General features: G+C 45.2%; 9 protein-coding genes across 9 annotated transcripts; 4 read left to right on the plus strand and 5 right to left on the minus strand.

The window, feature by feature from the left end:
• Positions 1 to 182: 182 nt before the first annotated feature.
• On the minus strand, positions 183 to 1,956 carry F5Y00DRAFT_236682 (major facilitator superfamily domain-containing protein). The gene is made up of 2 exons (XM_048007732.1): positions 1,691 to 1,956; positions 183 to 1,640 (listed from the first exon to the last, which is right to left on the minus strand). Exons 1-2 carry the CDS (start codon positions 1,752 to 1,754, stop codon positions 310 to 312), a joined length of 1,395 nt encoding a protein of 464 aa, XP_047865075.1. The 5' UTR covers positions 1,755 to 1,956; the 3' UTR covers positions 183 to 309.
• Positions 1,957 to 3,126: 1,170 nt separating this feature from the next.
• On the plus strand, positions 3,127 to 3,921 carry F5Y00DRAFT_236689 (trimeric LpxA-like protein). The gene has a single exon (XM_048007733.1). It carries the CDS (start codon positions 3,323 to 3,325, stop codon positions 3,827 to 3,829), a length of 507 nt encoding a protein of 168 aa, XP_047865076.1. The 5' UTR covers positions 3,127 to 3,322; the 3' UTR covers positions 3,830 to 3,921.
• Positions 3,922 to 3,993: 72 nt separating this feature from the next.
• On the minus strand, positions 3,994 to 5,925 carry F5Y00DRAFT_269781 (HET-domain-containing protein; the record flags this gene model as incomplete). Its single annotated transcript, XM_048012503.1, has 1 exon — positions 3,994 to 5,925. One exon carries the CDS (start codon positions 5,923 to 5,925, stop codon positions 3,994 to 3,996), a length of 1,932 nt encoding a protein of 643 aa, XP_047865077.1.
• Positions 5,926 to 6,490: 565 nt separating this feature from the next.
• On the plus strand, positions 6,491 to 7,860 carry F5Y00DRAFT_236691 (S-adenosyl-L-methionine-dependent methyltransferase). Its single transcript, XM_048007734.1, has 4 exons — positions 6,491 to 6,674; positions 6,733 to 6,895; positions 6,977 to 7,255; positions 7,355 to 7,860. The coding sequence occupies exons 1-4, from the start codon at positions 6,622 to 6,624 to the stop codon at positions 7,673 to 7,675; spliced, it is 816 nt and encodes a 271-aa protein (XP_047865078.1). The 5' UTR covers positions 6,491 to 6,621; the 3' UTR covers positions 7,676 to 7,860.
• Positions 7,861 to 7,907: 47 nt separating this feature from the next.
• On the plus strand, positions 7,908 to 10,058 carry F5Y00DRAFT_74441 (fungal-specific transcription factor domain-containing protein). Its single transcript, XM_048014099.1, has 5 exons — positions 7,908 to 8,476; positions 8,543 to 8,856; positions 8,913 to 9,043; positions 9,103 to 9,915; positions 9,974 to 10,058. The coding sequence occupies exons 1-4, from the start codon at positions 8,134 to 8,136 to the stop codon at positions 9,833 to 9,835; spliced, it is 1,521 nt and encodes a 506-aa protein (XP_047865079.1). The 5' UTR covers positions 7,908 to 8,133; the 3' UTR covers positions 9,836 to 9,915; positions 9,974 to 10,058.
• Positions 10,059 to 10,222: 164 nt separating this feature from the next.
• F5Y00DRAFT_261967 (uncharacterized protein) lies at positions 10,223 to 11,395 on the minus strand (the record flags this gene model as incomplete). The annotated part of the gene is made up of 4 exons (XM_048011304.1): positions 10,223 to 10,943; positions 11,003 to 11,170; positions 11,223 to 11,322; positions 11,377 to 11,395. 4 exons carry the CDS (start codon positions 11,393 to 11,395, stop codon positions 10,223 to 10,225), a joined length of 1,008 nt encoding a protein of 335 aa, XP_047865080.1.
• Positions 11,396 to 13,427: 2,032 nt separating this feature from the next.
• F5Y00DRAFT_261968 (uncharacterized protein) lies at positions 13,428 to 15,170 on the minus strand (the record flags this gene model as incomplete). The annotated part of the gene is made up of 1 exon (XM_048011305.1): positions 13,428 to 15,170. One exon carries the CDS (start codon positions 15,168 to 15,170, stop codon positions 13,428 to 13,430), a length of 1,743 nt encoding a protein of 580 aa, XP_047865081.1.
• An 805-nt stretch (positions 15,171 to 15,975) lies between these two features.
• Positions 15,976 to 18,096, minus strand: F5Y00DRAFT_269782 (uncharacterized protein; the record flags this gene model as incomplete). Its single annotated transcript, XM_048012504.1, has 1 exon — positions 15,976 to 18,096. One exon carries the CDS (start codon positions 18,094 to 18,096, stop codon positions 15,976 to 15,978), a length of 2,121 nt encoding a protein of 706 aa, XP_047865082.1.
• Positions 18,097 to 19,767: 1,671 nt separating this feature from the next.
• On the plus strand, positions 19,768 to 21,118 carry F5Y00DRAFT_74500 (uncharacterized protein). Its single transcript, XM_048014100.1, has 4 exons — positions 19,768 to 19,877; positions 19,942 to 20,048; positions 20,215 to 20,299; positions 20,507 to 21,118. Exons 2-4 carry the CDS (start codon positions 20,009 to 20,011, stop codon positions 20,949 to 20,951), a joined length of 570 nt encoding a protein of 189 aa, XP_047865083.1. The 5' UTR covers positions 19,768 to 19,877; positions 19,942 to 20,008; the 3' UTR covers positions 20,952 to 21,118.
• The last annotated feature ends 356 nt before the right edge of the window (positions 21,119 to 21,474 follow it).

Here is a 21,474-nt window from a genome sequence, read left to right on the forward strand (position 1 = left end):
GATGGCGTTAGGCACGCCTGAGATCACATCAGTCTTCACTCTCCCCCTATGTCGAGCCGCAAGCTACTAAAACTCCCGATCAAGAGTTTTACAGCTAAAATACTAAGAATTTGATAAAACGATTGTCTACCCGTTGACAAAACACGGGGGACTCATACATAGCAATATTGGTCTCAAAAGAATACCATTCTAGAGCAGTCTATTGTAATAAAATCTGGACTTGCTAACCACTGGATTTCCAAAAGTTCTCGTCCGCAATTCTAGTCTAAATTAGGTACCTGAGGTAGCTAATAAATGTCGTTAGTGAATTCAGTTCGAACCTTCATCTTTTCGTAGGTCTTCCCCTTGAATTTCAGCGTGACTCTCCAAGTCGGATTTATCGCCTTCGGCACCAAAATTTTTGATCACCAACCAAGCCGGTAATATGGAAGCACCCCATAAACCAAAGTTTATATAGGGGCCGCCAACAGCCGCAATGATGGGAACTGCATTTAATCCATAACTAACAGCTTGCCAAGCCGATTCCGTTCCACGCAGTAACGCCGCAAGACGAATTGTTTCTTGCGGACTCGACGATATCTGGCCAATAATGAAGTATGAGAAATTATAGTTGAGCTGGAAGCCAGAAACGAGAAAGACGAAAACACCGAATGCCCTTCCGAACCCGGGATCATTCCAGTCGAAAGTAGGTTGGGTCCGATGATACTCAGTAACGTTGATCGTAAGCCATAACCACCAAGCACCTTGTAAAGTCATGATGACCGCAAAAGCGCGGCGTGACCTCGTCTTAAGGGAGATTTGGTGCTGGTCTAGCCATAGCCCAAGGAGGTTTCCGCATATAACCGCTACGATTCCGGATAGAAATGATCCAAGAGCTCTTGCGCGCACGCTAAACCATAGAGCGTTATAGGTGTAAAAGACGGCTTCCGAGTAGACCCCTTGACCTATCCACAGAACAATCAAGAGGAATTTCTTGGTGAAAAACGTTCTTGTCGTGGTCTTGATTTCTTGCCAGGGATTGTCGTAGATAACAAGTTGGACGGGAGTACCATCTCGACGTTGGACCTTCGATGGTGGATTAAGGAGTACAGCAACCAACGTCCCGCTTGCCTGAAGGGCAATGAATATGATGTATACCGTATAAGAGACTTTTCCAGCCTGATTTCGATTTACGTTAAGCCCCAAATTCACAGCTCCTCCTAAGATCTGTCCAAGTCGAGTCCACGTTAACCAGTAGGCGACCATTCTCCCTCGATTGCGCGGCTCGGGATAAGAAATAGCGATTGCTGTTTCTGCCGCCCAGAAAATTCCAGCTGATACGCCACAGAAGGCAGCTCCAACGATGACAAGCCATTCGACACCATATCGGTTATTCAGATATAGTCCGGCGCTATACGGGGCGTAACCAATGGTACCGACAAATAGGGCACCGGTGATTCCAATATACTTGACAGCACCACTGGTCAACCAGCAAGATACTATCATAAGACAGAATGTGAGTGCATTCCCGGTGTTAACGAGGTAAGGCGATTGGGAACCACCAGCCCCGAGAGAGTTCATTGCTCCCCATAGCCCTGGTGCAGCAAAACTGCAGAGCCCGAGGATTGTGGCATTGTAAAACACTGATCGATACCATTTGACTAACGAATATTAGTAGGTATTTCATGATTGCGATAGCTCCACGACTCACCCTTGATAGGTTTTTGCTCAGTGTCCCCAGGACTTCGAGGCGCTGCATCTTCTACATCCGTCATATTGACAATCTGATAGGCATATACTAAGAGGTAGGTAGACAGTTAAACAATCATGAAATCCCTTGAAGAAATGAGGCTTATTAAGTATTTATTATCTGAACTTTCCCATGCTGATTCTAATCGACTAGAGGTAACACCCCCGAAAAGACTCCATAGAAACCCTTACCGAGAAAATCGCGCCTTACCTTAGGGTTAACGCGTGATACTATATAGATCGGAAGATAGATAAAAATGCATCACATAGATCGCCAAGGAAAATAACTGATTTGCTTATTTTGATTATCGTGGTACAATACGTATGCGCGGGCAAGCACGCCATTCAGCCCCTGGAATTAATCATCGACTCTATCCCGATATCTGGGCGGCTTTCACCTCAACTTCATACTCTTCATCCGAAGCTAGTCCTGGCCAATTATAGTCTAATGCAACACTGTGTTGGCAATAGTCTTCGGTCTTTTATATGAAACAGCTGTAGCGTCCGTACTGAAGCGCTTAATAGGGGTCGGCTATCACGAACATTTGGGTAAGCCGCTCCACATAACAGCATGCTGCATAGAGTCGTAATACTAATAGAAAGTTAGAATATTAAAATAGCTAGTAGCTATAACATCATTGAATGTTCATGACACATTCAATTAGCTAGTATTTCAACACTGTTACTCATCTTCAATAGGTCTGTCTGTATATTTACTGAAATTATAGGATATCATAAATCCCCAACGCCACGGAATTTCCGTAGACCAATGGATAACCAATTATGTGCTCGCCATATCTCCTGCATAAGCCATTTCATCTTGAGTTGTCACGATGGGGTATCAAATTTTTTATTTGGGGATAGGTAATATATGAAGCAGTACGCCCATACCTACCTAAGATTATATACTCTAACCATATCTCATAGGATCAATAAATATCTAAGCTTATTATTCAGTTTATTCAAACAAGTGATTATTACCATCTTCTTCGTCTCCGAGTCTGCGACTTGTTAATAGAATCGGTTTTGTACTAAGCCACTCCAATCTGTGGCGGTGCTCAAGTAAAGGAAAGCCACTTTATATGCATCTACTGAAAGGTTAGACAACAACGAATCTGCGGGCCAAACCACGGACGTTTACGTGTTCATAATTAAGGAGTCGGAGCTACCGAATTTGACGTCGTTTAATCCCCTTCCGTTCGGATCTCCGAAAATAAATAAAAGGAACCACTCATTATTCTTACATAATTTTCATCGTGAGCCATTCCGTCGACCCCCCTATTTTCCACGACTGACATCTACCACAAGGTTTAAGCAATTATGGCTGCCCAAGAGAAGAACCCAACTGAGCTTGAAAAGGCCTCTGCTTTAGCTTACGTACCAAAGTCTGAAGAATTCGACAAGATGATCTCTGGGATGCTGTGAGTGCTTCCCTGCTGGCCAGATGACATCATCACCATCATCTTGTATTCAATCTGGCTAAGGCTGAAGTACGACGAATCTAAGGAGCTGTTTCGCTAATAATACCCGACCGCTTAGCTATGATGCCCATGATCCCGAACTGTCGAAAGCACGCTTCAATGCTCGGAGGTGGATGCACAAATACAACAACTACTTCCCTGATGACCCGGAAGCGGACTTCGAATCCTTAGCGGAAGTTCGGCATAATATGCTTAAGCAGTTCTTAGGTCATGTTGGGAATGGTGTTTTCATTGAACCATCACTCGCCGTGGACTACGGATGCAACATTCGCCTTGGGGATCGATTCTATTCCAACTTCAATCTGACCATTTTGGATTGCGCACTAGTCACCATAGGCGATCGTGTTATGTTCGGCCCGAATGTGTCGATCCTAACAGCTACTCACGAAACTGAGGTGCAAAGTCGTAGGGACGATATAGAGTACGCCAAACCCATAACTATCGAAGACGACTGCTGGGTAGGCGGTAATGTTGTGATCCTACCTGGTGTCACAATTGGCCAGGGATGCACCATTGCCGCTAGCTCGGTGGTAACGAAGAATATTCCGGCGTGGAGTGTTGCCATGGGTGCACCTGCACGGGTTGTGAAAAAGGTGACTCCTCTGGAACCTCATAGTTAAGGGACATCAGTTAGTTCTACACTATTTGCGTGTGACTAAGGTAGATAGTAACTAAATAGATTTGGCAATAGACATTGGTTTATATTTCTGCCGCCTAGTTATTATCACATGTCCCCCTTTTGAGTTGAATTAACCCATGTCATCGGTATTATCATTCCTTGTATTTATATGAGATCGAAATACCGAACATCTACGCCAATACTGTTGAAGAATTTAGGATGCACGAATAGAATGGCGTGACCATTCTCCTTCAGTTGCTCCCTATATTCGGAGAGATCTATCGGCAGGTTCTTCAACCTCGGGTCCTCGAAAGTAATATCCCCTGATTCCGTACCCACAAAGCCAAAAGTAGCTCGGTGAGCATGAGTGGTTAGGTAAATTTGAACGTTTTCAGGGAGGGGCCCTAATAAGGCCTCTCCGATGCGTAATTGATCGATGTAGGCTTCGCCCATGAGAGTAAACTGACCATTGGTCATGGGCCGAAGTATCATAACTCCATTGCAGCCGATTAGGACACAAACATGGTCACCAACTTGTGTATGCGGGGGAACAATTCCAAAATATCCGTTGCTGCACCGTGCGAACCTTTTGCCCCCTATGATGCGAGCTTGTTGGAGGAAATCGTATCCAGGGCTATTTGGTTTGAAAAACTCAGGATCGTAACATGGCCCTGAATATAGTTCCGTAACTACCCTTTTGGCTTCTCCCAAACTTGGCAGCGTGATAAATGGGATATCAGTGGACTCATTGGCGATGCACCCGTAAACCAGAGTTTTAGCATAGGTTTCCACTACTTCATCCGGAAGTTGGTTGCGCTCGATCTGACTAGTATCATGAGTTAATAAAAGTTGGTGGTAAATATTGAACATGTCTCTCAGAGTGGCGTTAGAGAGATCTGGAATGTGATAGACTTCCATGATTTCTGTAGATGTCACACCTGGCACGCGGAGTACCCCATCCACCGGGGATTCTACATAAGTACCCAACCTAGAGGATGCCAGAAACGGTTGTTGGCATAGTTCTCGAGCTGGTACCGCCTTGGACCAGTTAGGAACCCAACTTGGATGCAAAGCATTGGGTTCGAAATGACAGTCGCGGAGCAATGCCAGGGAACCAAACCTCTGGATCCAGGTTAACGTTACATCTTTATATATTTCAATCCACGATTTGCCATAATCCGGAACTGGACAACAGTCCCTATCGGCCGACGTCAAAAGCGATCTGATCGCGAAAATCTTATCCCTAGGGTCACGGCATATAGCTCCATCAAAGTGGAGACGTAGCGACATTAGCGATATGTTCCTTCTCGGAAAGATGAGCCCGCTTATGAAATACAAGCGCTGACGAAATGCGTGGGAGTAATGAAATTCGACTGGGGGTTTGACGAAGAGGCATAGCAACGCTTTTCGAAATGTTATCCAGTTCGTCTCTGTTGTGCCACATTGCAAGATGGCGTGGCTATTGGCAAGCATTATCTCCTGTCTAATCCAAAGCCTCTCGAACCAGTTGCGATGTAATATGTGATATATTGCACACATGTCTCTTTCTACCACCGGTAGAGTACGGGCCTTATCACTAATCATTGGGTCTGCACAATATTTTGCCGGCCACATGTTCACGGGTTCCCAGTTCACGTCAACTTGAGAACCAATATAAGACATGAGGTTCATTCCGTGAGCGCCGTCGTTGTTTTCTTCGCCTAGAAATCCAACGACACGATTGGCTGATCGAAAGATAGCGCCCATTCTCATGACTTGTTGGCTCTTTTCGATGTTATTTGACTGGTTGATACATATTGCATCAACCCATATGGCCCTGGACTCGGATGGTCGGCGTAGATATCGCAAGGAAGCAAACAAACTCCGCGTTACGGGGAATATAAAGGTCCTTTCCGTATCTAATATAACCCGAATAGCTTCCGGATCATCTTCTGACCCCCAGACGTAAGACAGAGCTTCATATCTAAGAGGATTGGCCTCAAGGAACTCAACGACGGCCAAACTGATTTCGATCTCGTCTTGCCAGTCTCCAGGATGGATGGTGGCTATTCGGATAAAGCCGTCCTCGGGAAGGGGGTATTCATCGTAAACAGCCATAGTTATTAATTACCAAATAATCCTGTTTGAGAGCACGGGAAAAGGGAGAGTTTGATAGTTAGAAACACCCAAAACTCAAGAAATTATTTTCTGTTATTCAACCAGGCTTGTGTAACCTGCTTCATTGCCTGAAATGCAACCCTCCATGTATGCCCAACCTCCCTTATTCACTTCTTATTAGTCACAATGCAGCCATTTGTACTCTTTTGTTCCATTCTAAACTTAAGAAACATGAATGTGTATGGATTCGATTATAATTTTTCTTGGACATTGAACCTGGGTTGTGTTGTATACATCGCTTACTTAATATACTATGAGCCACCCGATATTGACAGGATACGTTTTTAGGATTCGGACATTATTATTAATACCTCTTATATCTATTTTTATATATATCTAAGATCTCAAATGTCGGGTGTGAAAAGGTACGTTTTTACTTATCTCCTAAGGTACGAAGACTGTTATTTGTGGGTATTGAGCCGTGAATCAGTCAACGTTGAGATAAGACGGAGCATGACACTAAATCAGTCAGTGGAGTATTTAGCGTCACTACTCTTTTTTTTTTCCTCGGGAAATTAAAATATAGCATCATTTATCTCATTATTGATGTACTCAAATAAGAATTGTTCATAAGAAGTTAGGCAGTTGCATCTTAGTTCCTGGGTATTCGAGTAATTCATCCTCTTGCCAATACCTATGGATACGCCACCCACGCCGCTTACTCAACTAGTCTCTCATTTTATTAACCGGCAAGTTTTACTCAACTTTTATATCATAATTACCTATTGTACTAATATACCTGTAAAGTTCCCGTGACAATCAACCCTCGGAGTGGACTGAGCTTTGGAACCATGATAAGAGCTATTTCTGGGATCGTACGGGCCCATCGCCCGCTCTCATCGACTGGATCGAGTCGCAGTCCGAAATATCGCAACCTCATCCTAATTATCGACCGATTGCCCTCATCCCCGTAAGTGAATCCCGTAAGAGAATAGCAAGATGCCATGCATCATTCATTTGACTGACCTTTATTACGGCCTGAACGGAATAGGACTGTGGGAAAGGCTACGATGTTATTATGCTAGCTCTCCACGGCTTCGACGCATATGGCTTAGAGATCTCTCAGAGGGCTATTCAAATGGCGGAAGTTAATGCGGCAGCCCAGTTTTGCGAACCATCCAGCTATAACTTTGGCTCGTCAAAAGCAAGTCGATCAATTAAGTACCGAGGTAATGTGAAGTTTATCCAAGGAGACTTCTTCGAAACAGGCTGGGAAAAGCAGATAGCGACCGAGAATTTTCAGGGCTTCGACCTAATTTATGATTACGCTGTAAGTTGTCGAACCTACCTATCGGTCTACTAAGCAGATAAAACGGTGGAGTATTCGCTAAGATAATGGATGCAACCGTGATACTGATATATAAGGTAGTTTTTATGTGCCCTACCCCCTGATTTACGAAAAGACTGGGCTCGTCGCATGCGCGAGCTTATCTCCCCAGTCGGGGTACTTGCCTGCCTCGAGTTTCCTTTATATAAGGATTTAAGGGCTCTTGGACCGCCTTGGGGATTGAAAGACGTCTATTGGAACATCCTAGCTGAAGGCGGCGATGGTATCATGTCTGAAAATTCAATACAAGATACTAGGATGCTAGAGGGGTCATTTCAAAGAGTGGCCTACTTCAAACCACCACGATCGTATGAGAATGGGAAGGGCACTGATATGTTTAGCGTCTGGAAACCGAAAATTTAGAGAATATCAAACTAAACTGATAATATTGGCTATGGTTTTAGCTTACAAGATGATGTGAAAGGACTTTGAGTTGGGACGTAGGAGTGAAGCTCGATGAATATGAAAAGGGGTTCGGAGTTAATTGACACGTAGGACTGGTGATATCTCCGACTTAAAGGTCCGTGCACAAAAGCTGACGTATCGAGCCAAGGCAGAAGTTAACAATTTCGAAAAATTCTCAATGTTTACATCAATTGTACCATTTCTCGGGACTGTGTTTAAAAATCCATCAGACTAGATTTAAATTCCGATATCTTATTATTTAGTGCATTTATCTAAGCTTTCATTACGATGCATAGAATATGAGTTTCTTGCCACCGTAGGCCTCGGATTAGCATATTATGCCCCCCTTGATGCCTGCTTAGAAAACTGAGAACGGTAGACGCTCAGCGTTGCTCTAAGACGTTAGATACGCCAAGATGGAGAGCCAACCGAAGAGTAAGCGGCATTGCTGGGAGTGTCGCCGACGCTGTTTGGTCTGCGATTTTACAGAACCCACGTGCCAAAGGTGTTCCGCGTCGGGAATCGAATGCCCAGGATACGGCGATGTAAAACCAGTAAAACTCAAGTGGCTCGCACCCGGAAGAGTCATATCTCGGGGTCGAAAACGAAACAAAACACCATCTAGCGAAATTGAAAATGGAATGACTAGGACCGTAACAAAACGGGCGCCCAGCGAAACGATGTCAAATACTCACGTACTCATCCCGCGAATTGAGATCAAGACTGAAGTCTATGCTTTAGCTGAGTGTATTGAGTACTGCAAGTCACTACCTACCTAATCAACTGAAATAAGTTGATGTTGATAGACTGACCTCAATCGGGTAGTTAATTCTTGCATATACCGAGATCTGCTCCCCCTCTGTGAACTCGGAGATAACCCTCATATATACCCTCTTTCGACCAAGCACCTTCGGAGGGCCTCTTGGGCCCCGGATTATCTTCGCCTTGGTATGATCTGTATGATACTAGGTCACCGAATCAACCGTACGAGGGGCAGTTTTGAGTCCAAGGAGTTAATTGAGAAGTTTTATCTTTACTGGGGCCTCGCCATCCGCTCTCTTAGAGATCATCTCGACATAGAGGATAAGCGTAAGGACGATACCATCATTGCCGGAGTGCTAACAATTCTTCTCGTCGACGTGAGTTAATTATTCATAATATGATATTGGCAACGTACAATGTTAAATCATTACAGGTTCAACTGGGTACCTCACTCAATTGGAGGTGTCACCTCGAAGGAGTCTACGAATTAATGATGCTGCGCGGCGGCTTTCAGGCAATGGCTAGGTCGAAAGTCTTAAAGCCACTATTACGTTGCCTCTGGGTGTACGTGATCCCAATAATCACCATAAATAGAGGCGATACGAATACTAACCTTGAAACAGTCTTGCTGTGATTGGGAACACAACCTGCCCTGCATCAGATCTTTCAAGAATAGGTTCGCAACTTGATACAACTGATTTCCTACTAGAAGAATTTAGTACAGCAATGTCTCCTTTTCACATGTGCCCTTTGCCCCTATTTGCCGAGATTATCAAGATTAATCATCTTCGAATGCGGGCTACGGAATATATCAGCACTGGAGCCGAGGAGCTTTCGCACGAGGCTTATAAGATACTACAGCGCGTCCACGATTTCCTTCCCGAACAATGGGCCGATTCCAAACGCTCATCCGAAGACTGGGTGCTTATTGGTAGCGTATACCAGGCTGCTGTAGCGATTTACCTTATCTTGTCTCTGCAGAGCTTGTCCGTTCTCCATATGACGTCTGAGCTAAGCGCTTGTTGCACCACGCATGGTGAGCTTCTACAAGCACTTATAAGCGACGGGTTATCATCTCCGAAAACCCAACGATTTATGCTTTGGCCGCTAATCGTATTGGGGATATATGCGGCTCGTGGCAGTCCAGCGATGCGTTCATTCGTTGTAAGCCGGCTACCGGAACTCAGTCACGATACTGGTACATCCGTGCCATTGATGGTTAAACACGTACTTGAGTCATTTTGGGACTCTGGCGAGAGTCGCTGGGATTCTTGCTTTAACAAACCGTACATATTTACGATGCAAATTGCAATCGATACCAACGGCTTGCCGCATACTACTAAGACAATAAGTTAGGGGTGATAGAATATCTGAAGAAGTCGGATTGATATTTGGTAATTCTATAATTGAATCTGGACGATTGGGACCTGAGAACTGTAAGTAAATTATGTGCCGACCTAATGGATATCTCTATGTATTTCTAACAAATAAAAGCCATAGTTCACAGACCAGCCTTTCTATCTCCTAATCCAAGAACACAAGTCCCAGTCAACCCCTGAGCCAGCCATGGGCATTCATTATAACATGTATAGTACGGAGTTCGACCCCGAATAGTACGTTGCCTATACAGTTCGCTCCCCCCATGAAATTCGCCAATATAACTCCCTAGGCCAAGGCTTGAAATTAATTATCGCCAAAGATTTCGTGGACCAATTACACTAGCTAATAGTATATCGCCACCCTTCAGTTTCCAGAGCCCGGGTATTGGTTAAGCTCTTCGAACCCTCGGGTCTGCTTCCTTTTGCGAAATAAGATGCCGAACGTCAATAAGTTCGCCGTCTTGGCTAGGAGCGGCCGGTTATCCAAGTCTTCTTCTCCATGGACTTCGGTCCCGTCGCGTGAGAGATAGATGTGATGTTCCTTCGGCAGAAAGCGACAAGGATTCCACACGTTCCATAAAACCGAGTTGATGAGCATGAGGGTTGCCTCGAATATATAGAAGAAGAATTCGTATCGCAAGATCGGACTCAGGTTTCTAAGAGCCTCGATATTACCGAGGTCCACGTTTGTATTTCCCGTATGCTCTACCAGCCGGTAAACGCATCGTACGAGGATCAATGCCATACTCGCGTACAACGTTCGAAGGAGAATCCCAACACTCTTGACTTGTACATTCGCTCTTGAGCATCGCTGATGGAAGAGACCGGCAAGGCAGATAAAAATGGCAATAAGGCAGAGCTGGATTATGAGGGCTGCTATTGTCAAATTGCTACCGAGAGATTGCGTCGAACTCGAGGATGACGGGTTCGCGGATAGTGCTACACCCAGAGAGTTCAGTGCTTCGACAAGGCCCATGAGACCACCGAATATAGTTAAAACTCTAGCAGGGGGGAGGGGTGCACACCAGGGCACATAAGCAAATATGCGGCCGAGGACATGATAGTTGGCAAGTTCTAGGAGTGGCCTATAATGTCTAATCAGCGAAAACCATAGGCGATATGTCGACAAGACTGATAAACTTACGGGCAGACGAAGATAAAGACCTGACTAAGGATATACACCATTAAAGGCACATTCGTAGTCACGCTATACATGTAGTTATAGGCTCCATATTCGCGCATCGCGTAACCAACAGTGAATAGTACCGCGCAAACGGGGTGCAGGCCGATCAACTTCCAAGCTCCATAACGACTATTATAACTGTTAGGGGCAGATTGAATTTGCTTTGGGTGAATATACTAACTAGCATTGCCAGATATGAAATATGGCTGAGAGGGCATACGCAATGGCGAATATGATTGGTGCAACTTTATCGGGAGCATAGACGTATAAGCTGTATAAGACTAGGTGAGGTGGTGTTAGTAGTATACCCTTGATTGGGGAGGTAGAATTCTTACTAGGTTCTCCAGCTGCCATCTTGGAAGAATAAACTTTTGACAGCCGTAATAGAAGCAAAATAAGAAATGAATGAAAAATGAGGATCTATATGTCGAAGATATAAGATAGATCCTCCTTATTTAGTTATTTGCCCAGTGTTTAACCTCTAGTTATTGTTCAGTAAAGACAAGACGTTTATTCTAAAATGAAGAGAAGCAAACAGCTTTATTAAAGTAAAGAACCCAAGAGAAATAATTAGAGAAAAAAAAAACATCAATGGCGACCCTCGCAGCCTCATCTAACGTCTACCTACTAGGACGTAGCCATCGTCACTTTGCGAAGCACGGCGCTTAACCCAAATAGGATAATAAAAATGCCAAGAAATGGCATCTGTGGATTTCCTCCAGATCCCCACAATGGGCAGAATGGCAGTACGTATGCACTAACCCCAGATAGGACAATCCAGATGCCAAGCCGGGCGGTACGTCGACCCGGAGCTGTCCGAAGTAAATTCGAGCTGAGGCGAAGCGGACAAACGGTAGTAGGCAGCATTGTAAGAACTGAATATTAGGCTATTCAACTATAACCCTTACGTATACATGCTATCCCATGCCGTTTCATTATCTTACGTAGGCGTGTTACTTTTTTTTAGTGATGTTTCTAAGAGAGGAACAATGCGCTGAGGGAACCGGCATCATGCATATCGCCATATAATACGATTAGCGCATATAGGGGTAATTATATGCAATTATTAAGAATTCATATATGCTCCAGTAGGAACCTTCCTCAAGTAACCCCTATTCTTTCGTAACGCTTTTAGCCCTTCTCATCAGTACTTCAAGGTCTAATCATTAGCATCAAATCTTGTGTACCATAGTGGCTTCCCTGTTAATATACCCATTATTCCGGGACATACCCGCCGGACTGCGGTACTAAGGTCGGAAGCAGGCGGGCAATTCAAACGGGGTCCGTCGCTCCACGTTACCACAGTCTTACCGAGTTCTTCAATCATAACATGAAACTCAAATCGACAAAGACGAACTGTTTATTATAATTTTTATTATGGTGAGCATTGGCCAAGTGTAGAAATATGTACAATTGACCAAAACCCTTTAACCAGTTCAAGTTCGATATACCTAAAGACTTGACAGAGGAGGTAGGGTGGTCGTGACTTACATTCAAGTCATAGGCTATCAAAACATAGGCATGTTTTGCTCCGTGTTAAGTCCATAACTCTTTTAAGAGGTCGTAATAACTACAGACATACTTTTACTGAAGGGTTCATATGGAAGGCCTGAAGCCTATGGTTGGGCAGGCTAGATACAACTTTACTGGTTGAAAATTCTCTAATAAGAGCTGAATTCATTCATAGAGGGCGTCATGGTCCACATCCGAAGCACTGAGCCAAAAGAAACACAGCCACTCTGTTCCAGGAAATACTTTTGAAGTCCTAACGGAACGTCTCGATTAGTCCTGCATGGAGAGAATCCCCGAAACTAGGTTCCCACCTATCGCATTCACATAGTAGTTAAATTTAGTCTAGTTCTAACACGCATGGATTTTCGTGGAAGCGCCGAGATTATGACCGGGTTTGAAAGGGTCGTGTTCTAGATCTACCAGAGGGGGCTTAAACCCGTAGATCTATACCTCTATCTAGACGTGGCACTCATTGCTATGGGAAGGATGAGGCGGGCGGCAGGGTCAATATGCCCATTTCGCCTCTAATATAAGGCGTAAAAGTCCTGCACATCTCGGGCATAAATCTTCCTCGACCACACGTACTCTAATAAATAGAAATAGAAAAAATAGTAGTCCCCCTGAGTTATAGTATCACCTCCATTTCTGATATTTAAGGTCGTGATATGCTAGGCGTAGACATATATGTTATGAGACCTGAATAAAACCACTACGCTAGGCAACCTGATTAGGCAAAAAATACTGATAGTTGCCCCCTAACGCCACTATATACAATATCCAAAGTTACAAGTCCGTATTCTCCATCCCATCCCCTATTCCAATACTCGAAACTCCACACTCACATCCTCATCCAACGAACTCCACCCTCCGCAATCTAATCACCAAGATATTTCTCCTTGCAAATACTTTTCAAATACACCAAATTGCCCAGCTCATCACAAGTCGGCGGCTTACGGTCCAGCGCATTAGCACGCTCTCTGAACTCCTTCTCAAGCTTCTGCGCCTTCTGCGTCGAGTTCCATCGTGTCACCTCGCAGATGTTCAGGTACGCCAGGTCGTTCTCGCAATACTGTACCGAGTGCCATATGTACTCGAGCTCGTCGGCTTTGCTTCGGATGACCGACCCCATCGTCTTCGGCCTGTCGATCTGGTACTCGTAGTCATAGTATATTGTGATCTCCTGCCCGGTCTTCTCATCTATTACTTTTTCTAATCTCACGTCTAAGAGTTTACCATTGGAATTCAACCACCCTTGACCTTGCGAGCGAGCCTGGGCTTTCTCCGCCTCTACCCGCCGATATCCCCCTACGTGGTCTAGATCTCGTGTCAAGCTGTTCGCCGCAGCCACCATATCCTCGGCGAATTGGCGAATTTGTGTTACCCTGCCGAGCTCTTTGATAGTTCGCTGCACACGGTCCTCCTGCGAATTCTTCTGTAATAACTCTTTCTGCGAGTTCTTGTTGAACCTTTCGTACCTTTTCAACTCTCGTAATACCCCATCGATTGTCGACTCTATGTCCTCCCTACTTATCATTGTTCCGTAACGGAGAGCCTCGTACGTCTGGTGAATACCCCGACGAACCATCGTACCATTGCTAGCCTCGTTCTCGTCACGGAGAAATTTCACATAATATTCGGCGCAGGTCCGAGCAACATTACCGCGCAATGCACGCTGATAGTTTTCGACGTCTTGCCTTTTCGACCTGTTCGTAGTGAAGATGTTATATCGTATCTTCCGATAAACCCGTGAAATGAAGCTAGAAGATTGGGGGTTAAGAGAGCCTAATGCGGAGCTTCCGAGCCAGTCCGCGCTCTCCGGTTTTTTACTAAATGACTCGTAAATCTGATCGAGTTCGTCGAGCTCTGATGCTATCCTTCTTGCGCGTGTGATCAGCATATCTACCGCCCTCCCAGTCGCAGCGAGCACATCTAGCTTCTGTCCCTTAGCAGCCGCATGTAGATGCCTTCCCGCCAGTTTAGATTTACGGTGTAGGTACACGAGTGTATCATATCTAGCCGCGATATGAGTTCGGACGCCTTCCCACCTTCCATCCTGGACGTAACTCTCTATATCATCTGGAAATAGTGAGGAGGCAAAGTAAGTCGGCAATTCCTCTTGGTAAATTTCACTTTCGTTTTCATAATGCCACCCCGGCCGAACTGATAGTAGCTGCGGCACGTGGTAGTTGACAGTGATATTGATAGCCTCAAGTAAACCCTCGACCAAAGTACCGTCAAACCATACCGGGTCCTCCGGTACAGCAGAGGCTTGTCGATGTGTCCACCACTCTCCAAACGTAGCACTGTAGAAAGGAGATAACAAAGCAGAGTTTCCTTCTGTTGCCTTAACTGCGCGGAGATAATAATTAGTTCGAATCGCCGGGTTCTGAACGATGCGCATATATCGGTCGAGCACTTCTACGATCGTCTTTGGGGATACGATCTCCTCTTTGACTTTTACGTGGTCTACGGCATAGTAAGGCCGCACTCTACCGTCTTCCCATGTCTCCTTTCCTGGCCATCTTGATCTAAGTGAGGTCGAAGGATCAGAAGACGTGAAATCGGCACCAACACACACCAGTAGGGATACGGTTAAATAAATCAGAAAAAATGGCATTTTTTATCCAGTCCGGAATTTTGGACACACACTTTCAAACTGGATATGATAAGCATCAAGAACGAGCGAGCATTGTGAAAATTACAAAAAGGGATGGAGTTAATAGCTTTAATTGAATGCATTGTCCAATTATAAGTACCGCATTCGGCGCATTCATGGTACTTCCATCTCACGAAGTCAGCATAGGGAACAAAGCAGCAAAAATCATGGACAATTACAAAGACCATAATGATGTGTTTGGTTATCACACTTTCCATAATTACAGTTTTCCGTAAAGTCCGCATAAAATAACAGCCTTAGGTAATACTTTGAATAGCTCTACCGTTCCTAGGTATGGGAAACTTGGAGTTCACGTCACGGCTCATGACTTTATAACAACCCCCTTTAAGTGATAGTCAAAGTGGGCAATGCGATTGGTATGGATATCAATGACGACTAGTATTTCAGAATCTAACAAGTTATGAAAAGAAAACGACTTAAGTCGTCAAATTTTAAAAGGAGCTTTACGGTTGTGCGTAAAAGGGTCAAGACAACGTGCGCAATCAGCACGTAAATATTATAGATGCAATTCCAATGTTTGGCAAAGATTATTATTAGGTTAGGTAGGTAGGTACCTAGGTAGTCTACACAGCAAACAAAGCTCAGTCCATCTGACTTGAAGTAATTAGATTGGCCCCTTGATCCAACCTTAAACCAATAGTTCCGCCGAAATTAGTCTATCATGGTCCATGGAACTTCCCTCGAGATGCCACTTTGAAGCAATCACTCGTAAGTAGATACCTAATCCTGATATTTTCACGAATTATTACGCCCACGAACTATTACGCCGTGCTTCTTCCTCCTCTACCTCATCAGCCCAGCTTAGGTGCTTCGATGATTCAGGCGTGCAAATCTTCGGCTCCTTACTGTCGGTGGAGGTCTCATCCATGGCGGCCTCGTCTTCACTTTGCTGTCCCTTGGCTGCGCGAGAGAATACGGAATTTGATCCGATAATTGTGCCGCTAGGGCGCTTCTTATTTCTGCGCTTCTGAAGACTTGCTGGGATACCCTTCTCTCTGGGTACCGGCTTGGTCGACTTGTTTGCAAGTTTCTGCTCCGTAACCAATTCCTCGTTCTCCGCGGGCTCCGGACTATTCTTTGGATTGCTCTTAATCTTACCCTTAGAACTTTTGTTAAGCTTGTTTTTGGCTATAACATCCACCCATCCCTCGATATCTTTAAGACTTTCCGGTGCATTTTCATCTTCTTGGGTAGGAAGGACTGCGGTCTCTGCCAAGTTGATTTTTGGCAAAGACACATTACTCCAAGGCGCAGTACGGCTTTCTCCTAGCTCGGGGCTTTGAGTTTTCCAGAAGATCAACTGGGTTCGAACTTGACTCGGTTGCTTGTCGGCTTTGTTGACTGGAAGATCCACGGGTTTAGGGTGCTCATTTACAACCTTAGCTGGGGCGGCACCATCCATGATATCCACTGATTCATGTATTCCTTTGGAGCGGTACCTGCTGTCGATCTCTCCAACTTTGGACTCTTCATCGCTTCTTCGACGCTGGTTCCCGCTTGGATCGGTTTTCTCATCGTTCTCTATACCGGGAGTCGATTGTTCCTGGGTAATAGCATGTGTCTTACCATGAGCCTTGTTTTTACGGGGTGGGGTAGGGGAAAGTCGGATAATAGAAGGATCAAGTTCTGACAGGGTCTTGAAATTTGAGGTAGCATTAATGTCCTTGCGGGTCGGGCTATGAATGGCGTTGTTGGATAGGTTGGAATCAACAAAAGGACCATTCTTGTGAGCCTCATGGGCATCCTTGATCAGCTTCGGGCCATCCTCTGTTTTCTCTTTAACGCACTCGACAAGTTTCTCGGGATCCTTAGTGCGGCCCTCCAGCTTCACATGATGGTCGTCCGTGATAGGATGTTTAACATCGGTGATAGAATTATCAACCTGGCTCACAGGTTGATGTGTCGTAGTGTCAGGCTGATGCATTCCTTTGATAGAAGGATTGTCCTTGGGAGGCCGGTATGCCTGTTTGGAGGATTGGTTCTCTTTCTGAGCTCCGGATCTCTGACTATCGCCTGCTGGATGTATAGGTCGGCTGTGAGACACACCACCAGCCTGCTTCCGTGCCTGCGGAGGGCGATAAGGTGATTTCAGATCCGGTGCCTGCACAAATTTTGAGTGGTCATCGTGACGATCATTTGGACGGTCCATCATAGCAGACCCGGAAGGTTCGGTTTGCTTCGTAGCCATACGGGTAAAGGCTTGATCACTGCCAGGGCCGTAGATTTGGCTAATAGAGATAATTCCTGTATGGATGGAGTCTCGCAATTCAGCATTTTCGCACTCGAGTTTCATAATCAATTCATCCTTAGCAGCCAAGTCGTCTTCCTCTGCCTGGGTAGCAACAGTAATAGAGCGAATGTTCTCCCTTAGCATCGAAACGGAATTCTGAAGATCTTCAATCTGTAAGTCTTTTCCAGCTAGAGCCGCCTTTGCTTGAATTAGATCACCATTTTTGCGAGACAGATCCTCCTCCAAGGTCGAGATAGTAGCTTTCATGGAAGCGAGTTCGGCATGAAGGTTAGCCATATCTTGGATACCTCTGGCTGGAACTGTGTCTTGCTGTTGGAAGTCGGGCTTCTGATTCACCAGCTGTTTTGCAGCTTGTACTTTCTGAAGATATTGGTCTTTGAAGGTAAGAGGCGTAGATATCGAGGATTTGGCGGAATGGATTGGTGACATGGTTTCATGTTCTCTCTGGTCTGATCGGGTGACTTGCTTCTTTTTGTGATCACCTTTGGCTTTGAACGTCATCTTCTTATCTGCCGATGAAGAATCATGAGGCTTGTCATGATAGTTCTCGTTCTGACGCTTGTTCTTCACGACGTTTGCCCACGATGAGGCACGGGGACCGGACGCATTATCCATAGTTGGGTAAACTATTTAATGATACTACCTGAGAATCGTTAGTTTTGGAGAGGACAAATGCTGTTCACTATGCCAGCTTACCATCAAAGGAGAAATTAAAACATGAAGGGATGGAAACAACGACGCTGGACTACTGTAGCTCTTTCGCAGGTAGAGATGCGCGAGGCGGAGAGAACAGCAGCTAGGAATATTAGCAAAATAGGAAGAAAGATTAGGAAAATATGAATGAATGAATAAATGAATGTATACACGCCAGCATATGCATAGTTTGTGACTTACTTCGAGGAAGAGGATCTTGTTCTTTGATAGTGAACGTGGAGGCTGGAGAGAAGTGTCGACAGTCTCGTATTGGTACTGCCAATGGTGAATGTAAAGAGGGAAAAGGCCAGCTGTTGCAGAAAGTGAGCAGCTGAAAGCTCTGGATTGCCCAGGCAGAGAAGTTTCTATCGTGTTCTCTGAGATACTGAAATAGCCGGGAATCGAAGGTGCGTAAATCTTGACGGCAAGGAGAGAAAGAACTATGGTCGGCGAAATACAGCTGCAACTCCTGAGGAAGGAGAGGGAAGGAAGAATGGATAGTAACCGCAGAGCTGGTGAGCATAAAATAGAAAATGAAGAGAGAGAAGGACTGAATTTAATTGAAGGAGTGATATCTCGATATGTACCTGAGGCAGCACCGCAATTGATCGCACCTACCTTACGTACCTGAATACCTACATGTAATTGCAAGGCAGGTGCATTTGGGATGCTTTGCGTACCTACCTATGTACCTGGGTATATAGTATGTGCAGTTCGTTAGATAACACTACCTAGGGCAACGCTTCGTGACTTCCTAATCGTAGGCGGATACATTTACCATTACGACCATGTACGTGAAGGTATCTCAAAACTCTACATCAAGTGAAAGTGTCCTGCACGTACGTACATATGAAAAACACCAGGATTCTCATTCGGATTCCCAAAAGATTATGAACGTATGCATTACCAGCTGTTACAGATAATTAGCTACCCCAAAACTAAAGCACTGCTATTATCAGATGGTTAGCATATAGTGCAGTTTGTCCTTGGTCGACTTAACTACCTAGGTACCTTAGGTCTCTAGGTATGACACAAAACATCCGTACTATTAAGACAAAGACTACTAAAAAGACAGAGAAAATAACAATAATTGATAGCAATTCTCATCGTGTTATATATCTGTACTAAAACTAGCAAGGCTGAATGAATAATACCTAAAAATGTAGATCTCAAAATGAAACGACGTCGAGACGGGAAACAACTCGAGGCCGAGATTAACGACGGATCCTTCTTTCCCAAGAATGTTTACTCTGAGAGACACCCGTAGCGACAAAAAGCCGCTGTGACCATTGCACGATATCCCAAAGTTGGAAAGATATCAGCGGTCTGGATGCTCTGGCTATCTGAGGGAAAAAAAAGAAGGAAGAAGGAAAAGAGCCGCGTTCACTTCGCGATGAATTTTACTTTGCGGGACGTTTGTGTGCACGGACCCATCAGTCACGTGCTTTGTGACTAAAGATGTGAGGCACTTTGGTACTCAGGTACTTCGCTACTTCTTTAGTTGCCGTGGTCATCATAGATCATATGCTATTTGATTGGCCGAACTAAGAGCCGAGGATAGACGTGGGATTGGCCGCAATTGGTTTTAGACTTCCTCATCCAAGACTGAGAACCAATTATCCATCCCAACCTTTCGCTATTGTAATCGTCTGGTGAGGGCATCAACGTTACTCTCAAGTCTTTGGTCGAAAGTGACTCTACTGGTAAGCATAGGGACCTTACTCGATCTATTGTAAAGCACAATACCCTAACTTATTCGATCTCTAGCGCCGTCCGAATCCATAGCGACTCGGAGAATTTCAGTCGCATACCAATATCCTAATATCCCGGAACGATGAACGCACAACGAGTTGGCCTCCGGGCTCTACGGCAAGGTACTATACCTCAATCTTATCTCGTTTGCTCAAGTTTTACTCCTCGTCCCGATGCGATCATGACTTGCGACAACTTGCTAATTTGCCAATTTGCCAATTTGCCAATTTGGTCCTCTGTATAAGCACGTCATAGACCAATTTTGCTAATGAGCAATCACTTAAACAGCCGCCGTCAAGAAGCCCAACGCCCTCTTCTTCGAGAACCTCCCTCGCCTTGCCCTGGGTGCGAATGCGGCAAGCCTACAGATCAGGTACATCCCGTCTATTCCGAATACTATCTTTACCCCTCCAACTGCTTCCTTTGCTCCGCGCAAAGTACGCTTTCGGGAGTAATGAATTCCCAAGTCGCATTACGAAAATATATTCGAAGAGACATCTACTGGTTGCGACCTCGGAGAAGCTATAGACAGGCCTATCTTATAACCTTAAACTTCATACTAACGACTCCAATAATATAGAAGCGCATCAACCCAAAAGCTTTCCGAGAATGACGCCCAATCCCTACTCGCCTCCCAACGACGACAGCGCCCCGTATCTCCTCACCTAACAGCCTACGACCCCACCCAGACGTGGTTCGGTGCCTCGATTTGGACCCGTATCACCGGGCAGTCTCTTAGCGTGTCCCTCTACGCCTTCTCGCTCGCCTACTTAGTAGCTCCTCTGACCGGTTGGCATATTGAATCTGCTACTCTAGCCTCAGCGGCCGCCTCTCTTCCTCCCGCCGTCTTTACTGGCCTCAAGACTCTTGTTGCCTGGCCCTTCTTCTTCCACTTCGCAAATGGTGTCCGCCATCTTACTTGGGACTTGGCCTACGGCTTCAAGAAGGAGACTATCGAGAAGACCAGCTATACCGTCTTGGGTGTTAGCGTAGTCGCTACCCTAGCTGCTGTTTTCCTACTATGATCAATCCGAGGCGCTACAAGAATAAAGATTACGGGATATGCCGGTATGGATAGTGGCCGATGTGTTGGAATTGGGGGCGTTGGGTTGTGTGGACTACGAAGGGGTTCATTAGGGTTAGTCTTTCATCCACTGCCCACCGGTTGAACCTGATAAAAACCTGATGGATTGGGAACCTGTATGAAACAGAAACCTGTATGAATCACTGATGCGTGGATGTTACCTGGAATGCAATACAATATGTATATCCCTTTTGTCTACGTGGTTTGTTCGCCGCTATTCACCGGCCACACGTTGAGTATAAATTTGAATAGAACAGTTTTACTCACGGCCAACTCAGCCAGCCATGCAATTGTCGCAATTTCCGCCGCCTATCCTAAACAAGCAGTGCCGAAACGCCATTCACCTCTTAACAAGGGTATCAATCCAGACACCTGATCCCAAAATTGTACTGTAGTGTAGTGTAGGACTACCGATAAACCGAGTTTGCGCTTGTAGCATTCTTGAAAATCGCCAGGCAAGACTA

The sequence above is a fragment of the Daldinia vernicosa genome, assembly GCF_022497035.1.
Source record: "Daldinia vernicosa strain CBS 139.73 unplaced genomic scaffold F5Y00scaffold_22, whole genome shotgun sequence".
Lineage (NCBI taxonomy): Eukaryota > Fungi > Ascomycota > Sordariomycetes > Xylariales > Hypoxylaceae > Daldinia > Daldinia vernicosa.

What these genes read in the sequence shown, in the direction of transcription:
- F5Y00DRAFT_236682 (XM_048007732.1), bottom strand. Translation starts at nt 1,754, where the DNA reads ATGACGGATGTAGAAGATGCAGCGCCTCGAAGTCCTGGGGACACTGAG. An exon ending in TGAGCAAAAACCTATCAAGG is followed by an intron (nt 1,641 to 1,690) that starts GTGAGTCGTGGA and finishes AATATTCGTTAG; the next exon opens with TCAAATGGTATCGATCAGTG.
- F5Y00DRAFT_236689 (XM_048007733.1), top strand. Translation starts at nt 3,323, where the DNA reads ATGCACAAATACAACAACTACTTCCCTGATGACCCGGAAGCGGACTTC.
- F5Y00DRAFT_236691 (XM_048007734.1), top strand. Translation starts at nt 6,622, where the DNA reads ATGGATACGCCACCCACGCCGCTTACTCAACTAGTCTCTCATTTTATT. An exon ending in GTCTCTCATTTTATTAACCG is followed by an intron (nt 6,675 to 6,732) that starts GCAAGTTTTACT and finishes ATACCTGTAAAG; the next exon opens with TTCCCGTGACAATCAACCCT. An exon ending in GACCGATTGCCCTCATCCCC is followed by an intron (nt 6,896 to 6,976) that starts GTAAGTGAATCC and finishes TGAACGGAATAG; the next exon opens with GACTGTGGGAAAGGCTACGA.
- F5Y00DRAFT_74441 (XM_048014099.1), top strand. Translation starts at nt 8,134, where the DNA reads ATGGAGAGCCAACCGAAGAGTAAGCGGCATTGCTGGGAGTGTCGCCGA. An exon ending in AGCTGAGTGTATTGAGTACT is followed by an intron (nt 8,477 to 8,542) that starts GCAAGTCACTAC and finishes TCAATCGGGTAG; the next exon opens with TTAATTCTTGCATATACCGA. An exon ending in CTATTACGTTGCCTCTGGGT is followed by an intron (nt 9,044 to 9,102) that starts GTACGTGATCCC and finishes ACCTTGAAACAG; the next exon opens with TCTTGCTGTGATTGGGAACA.
- F5Y00DRAFT_74500 (XM_048014100.1), top strand. Translation starts at nt 20,009, where the DNA reads ATGAACGCACAACGAGTTGGCCTCCGGGCTCTACGGCAAG. An exon ending in CCTCCGGGCTCTACGGCAAG is followed by an intron (nt 20,049 to 20,214) that starts GTACTATACCTC and finishes TCACTTAAACAG; the next exon opens with CCGCCGTCAAGAAGCCCAAC. An exon ending in GCGGCAAGCCTACAGATCAG is followed by an intron (nt 20,300 to 20,506) that starts GTACATCCCGTC and finishes CCAATAATATAG; the next exon opens with AAGCGCATCAACCCAAAAGC.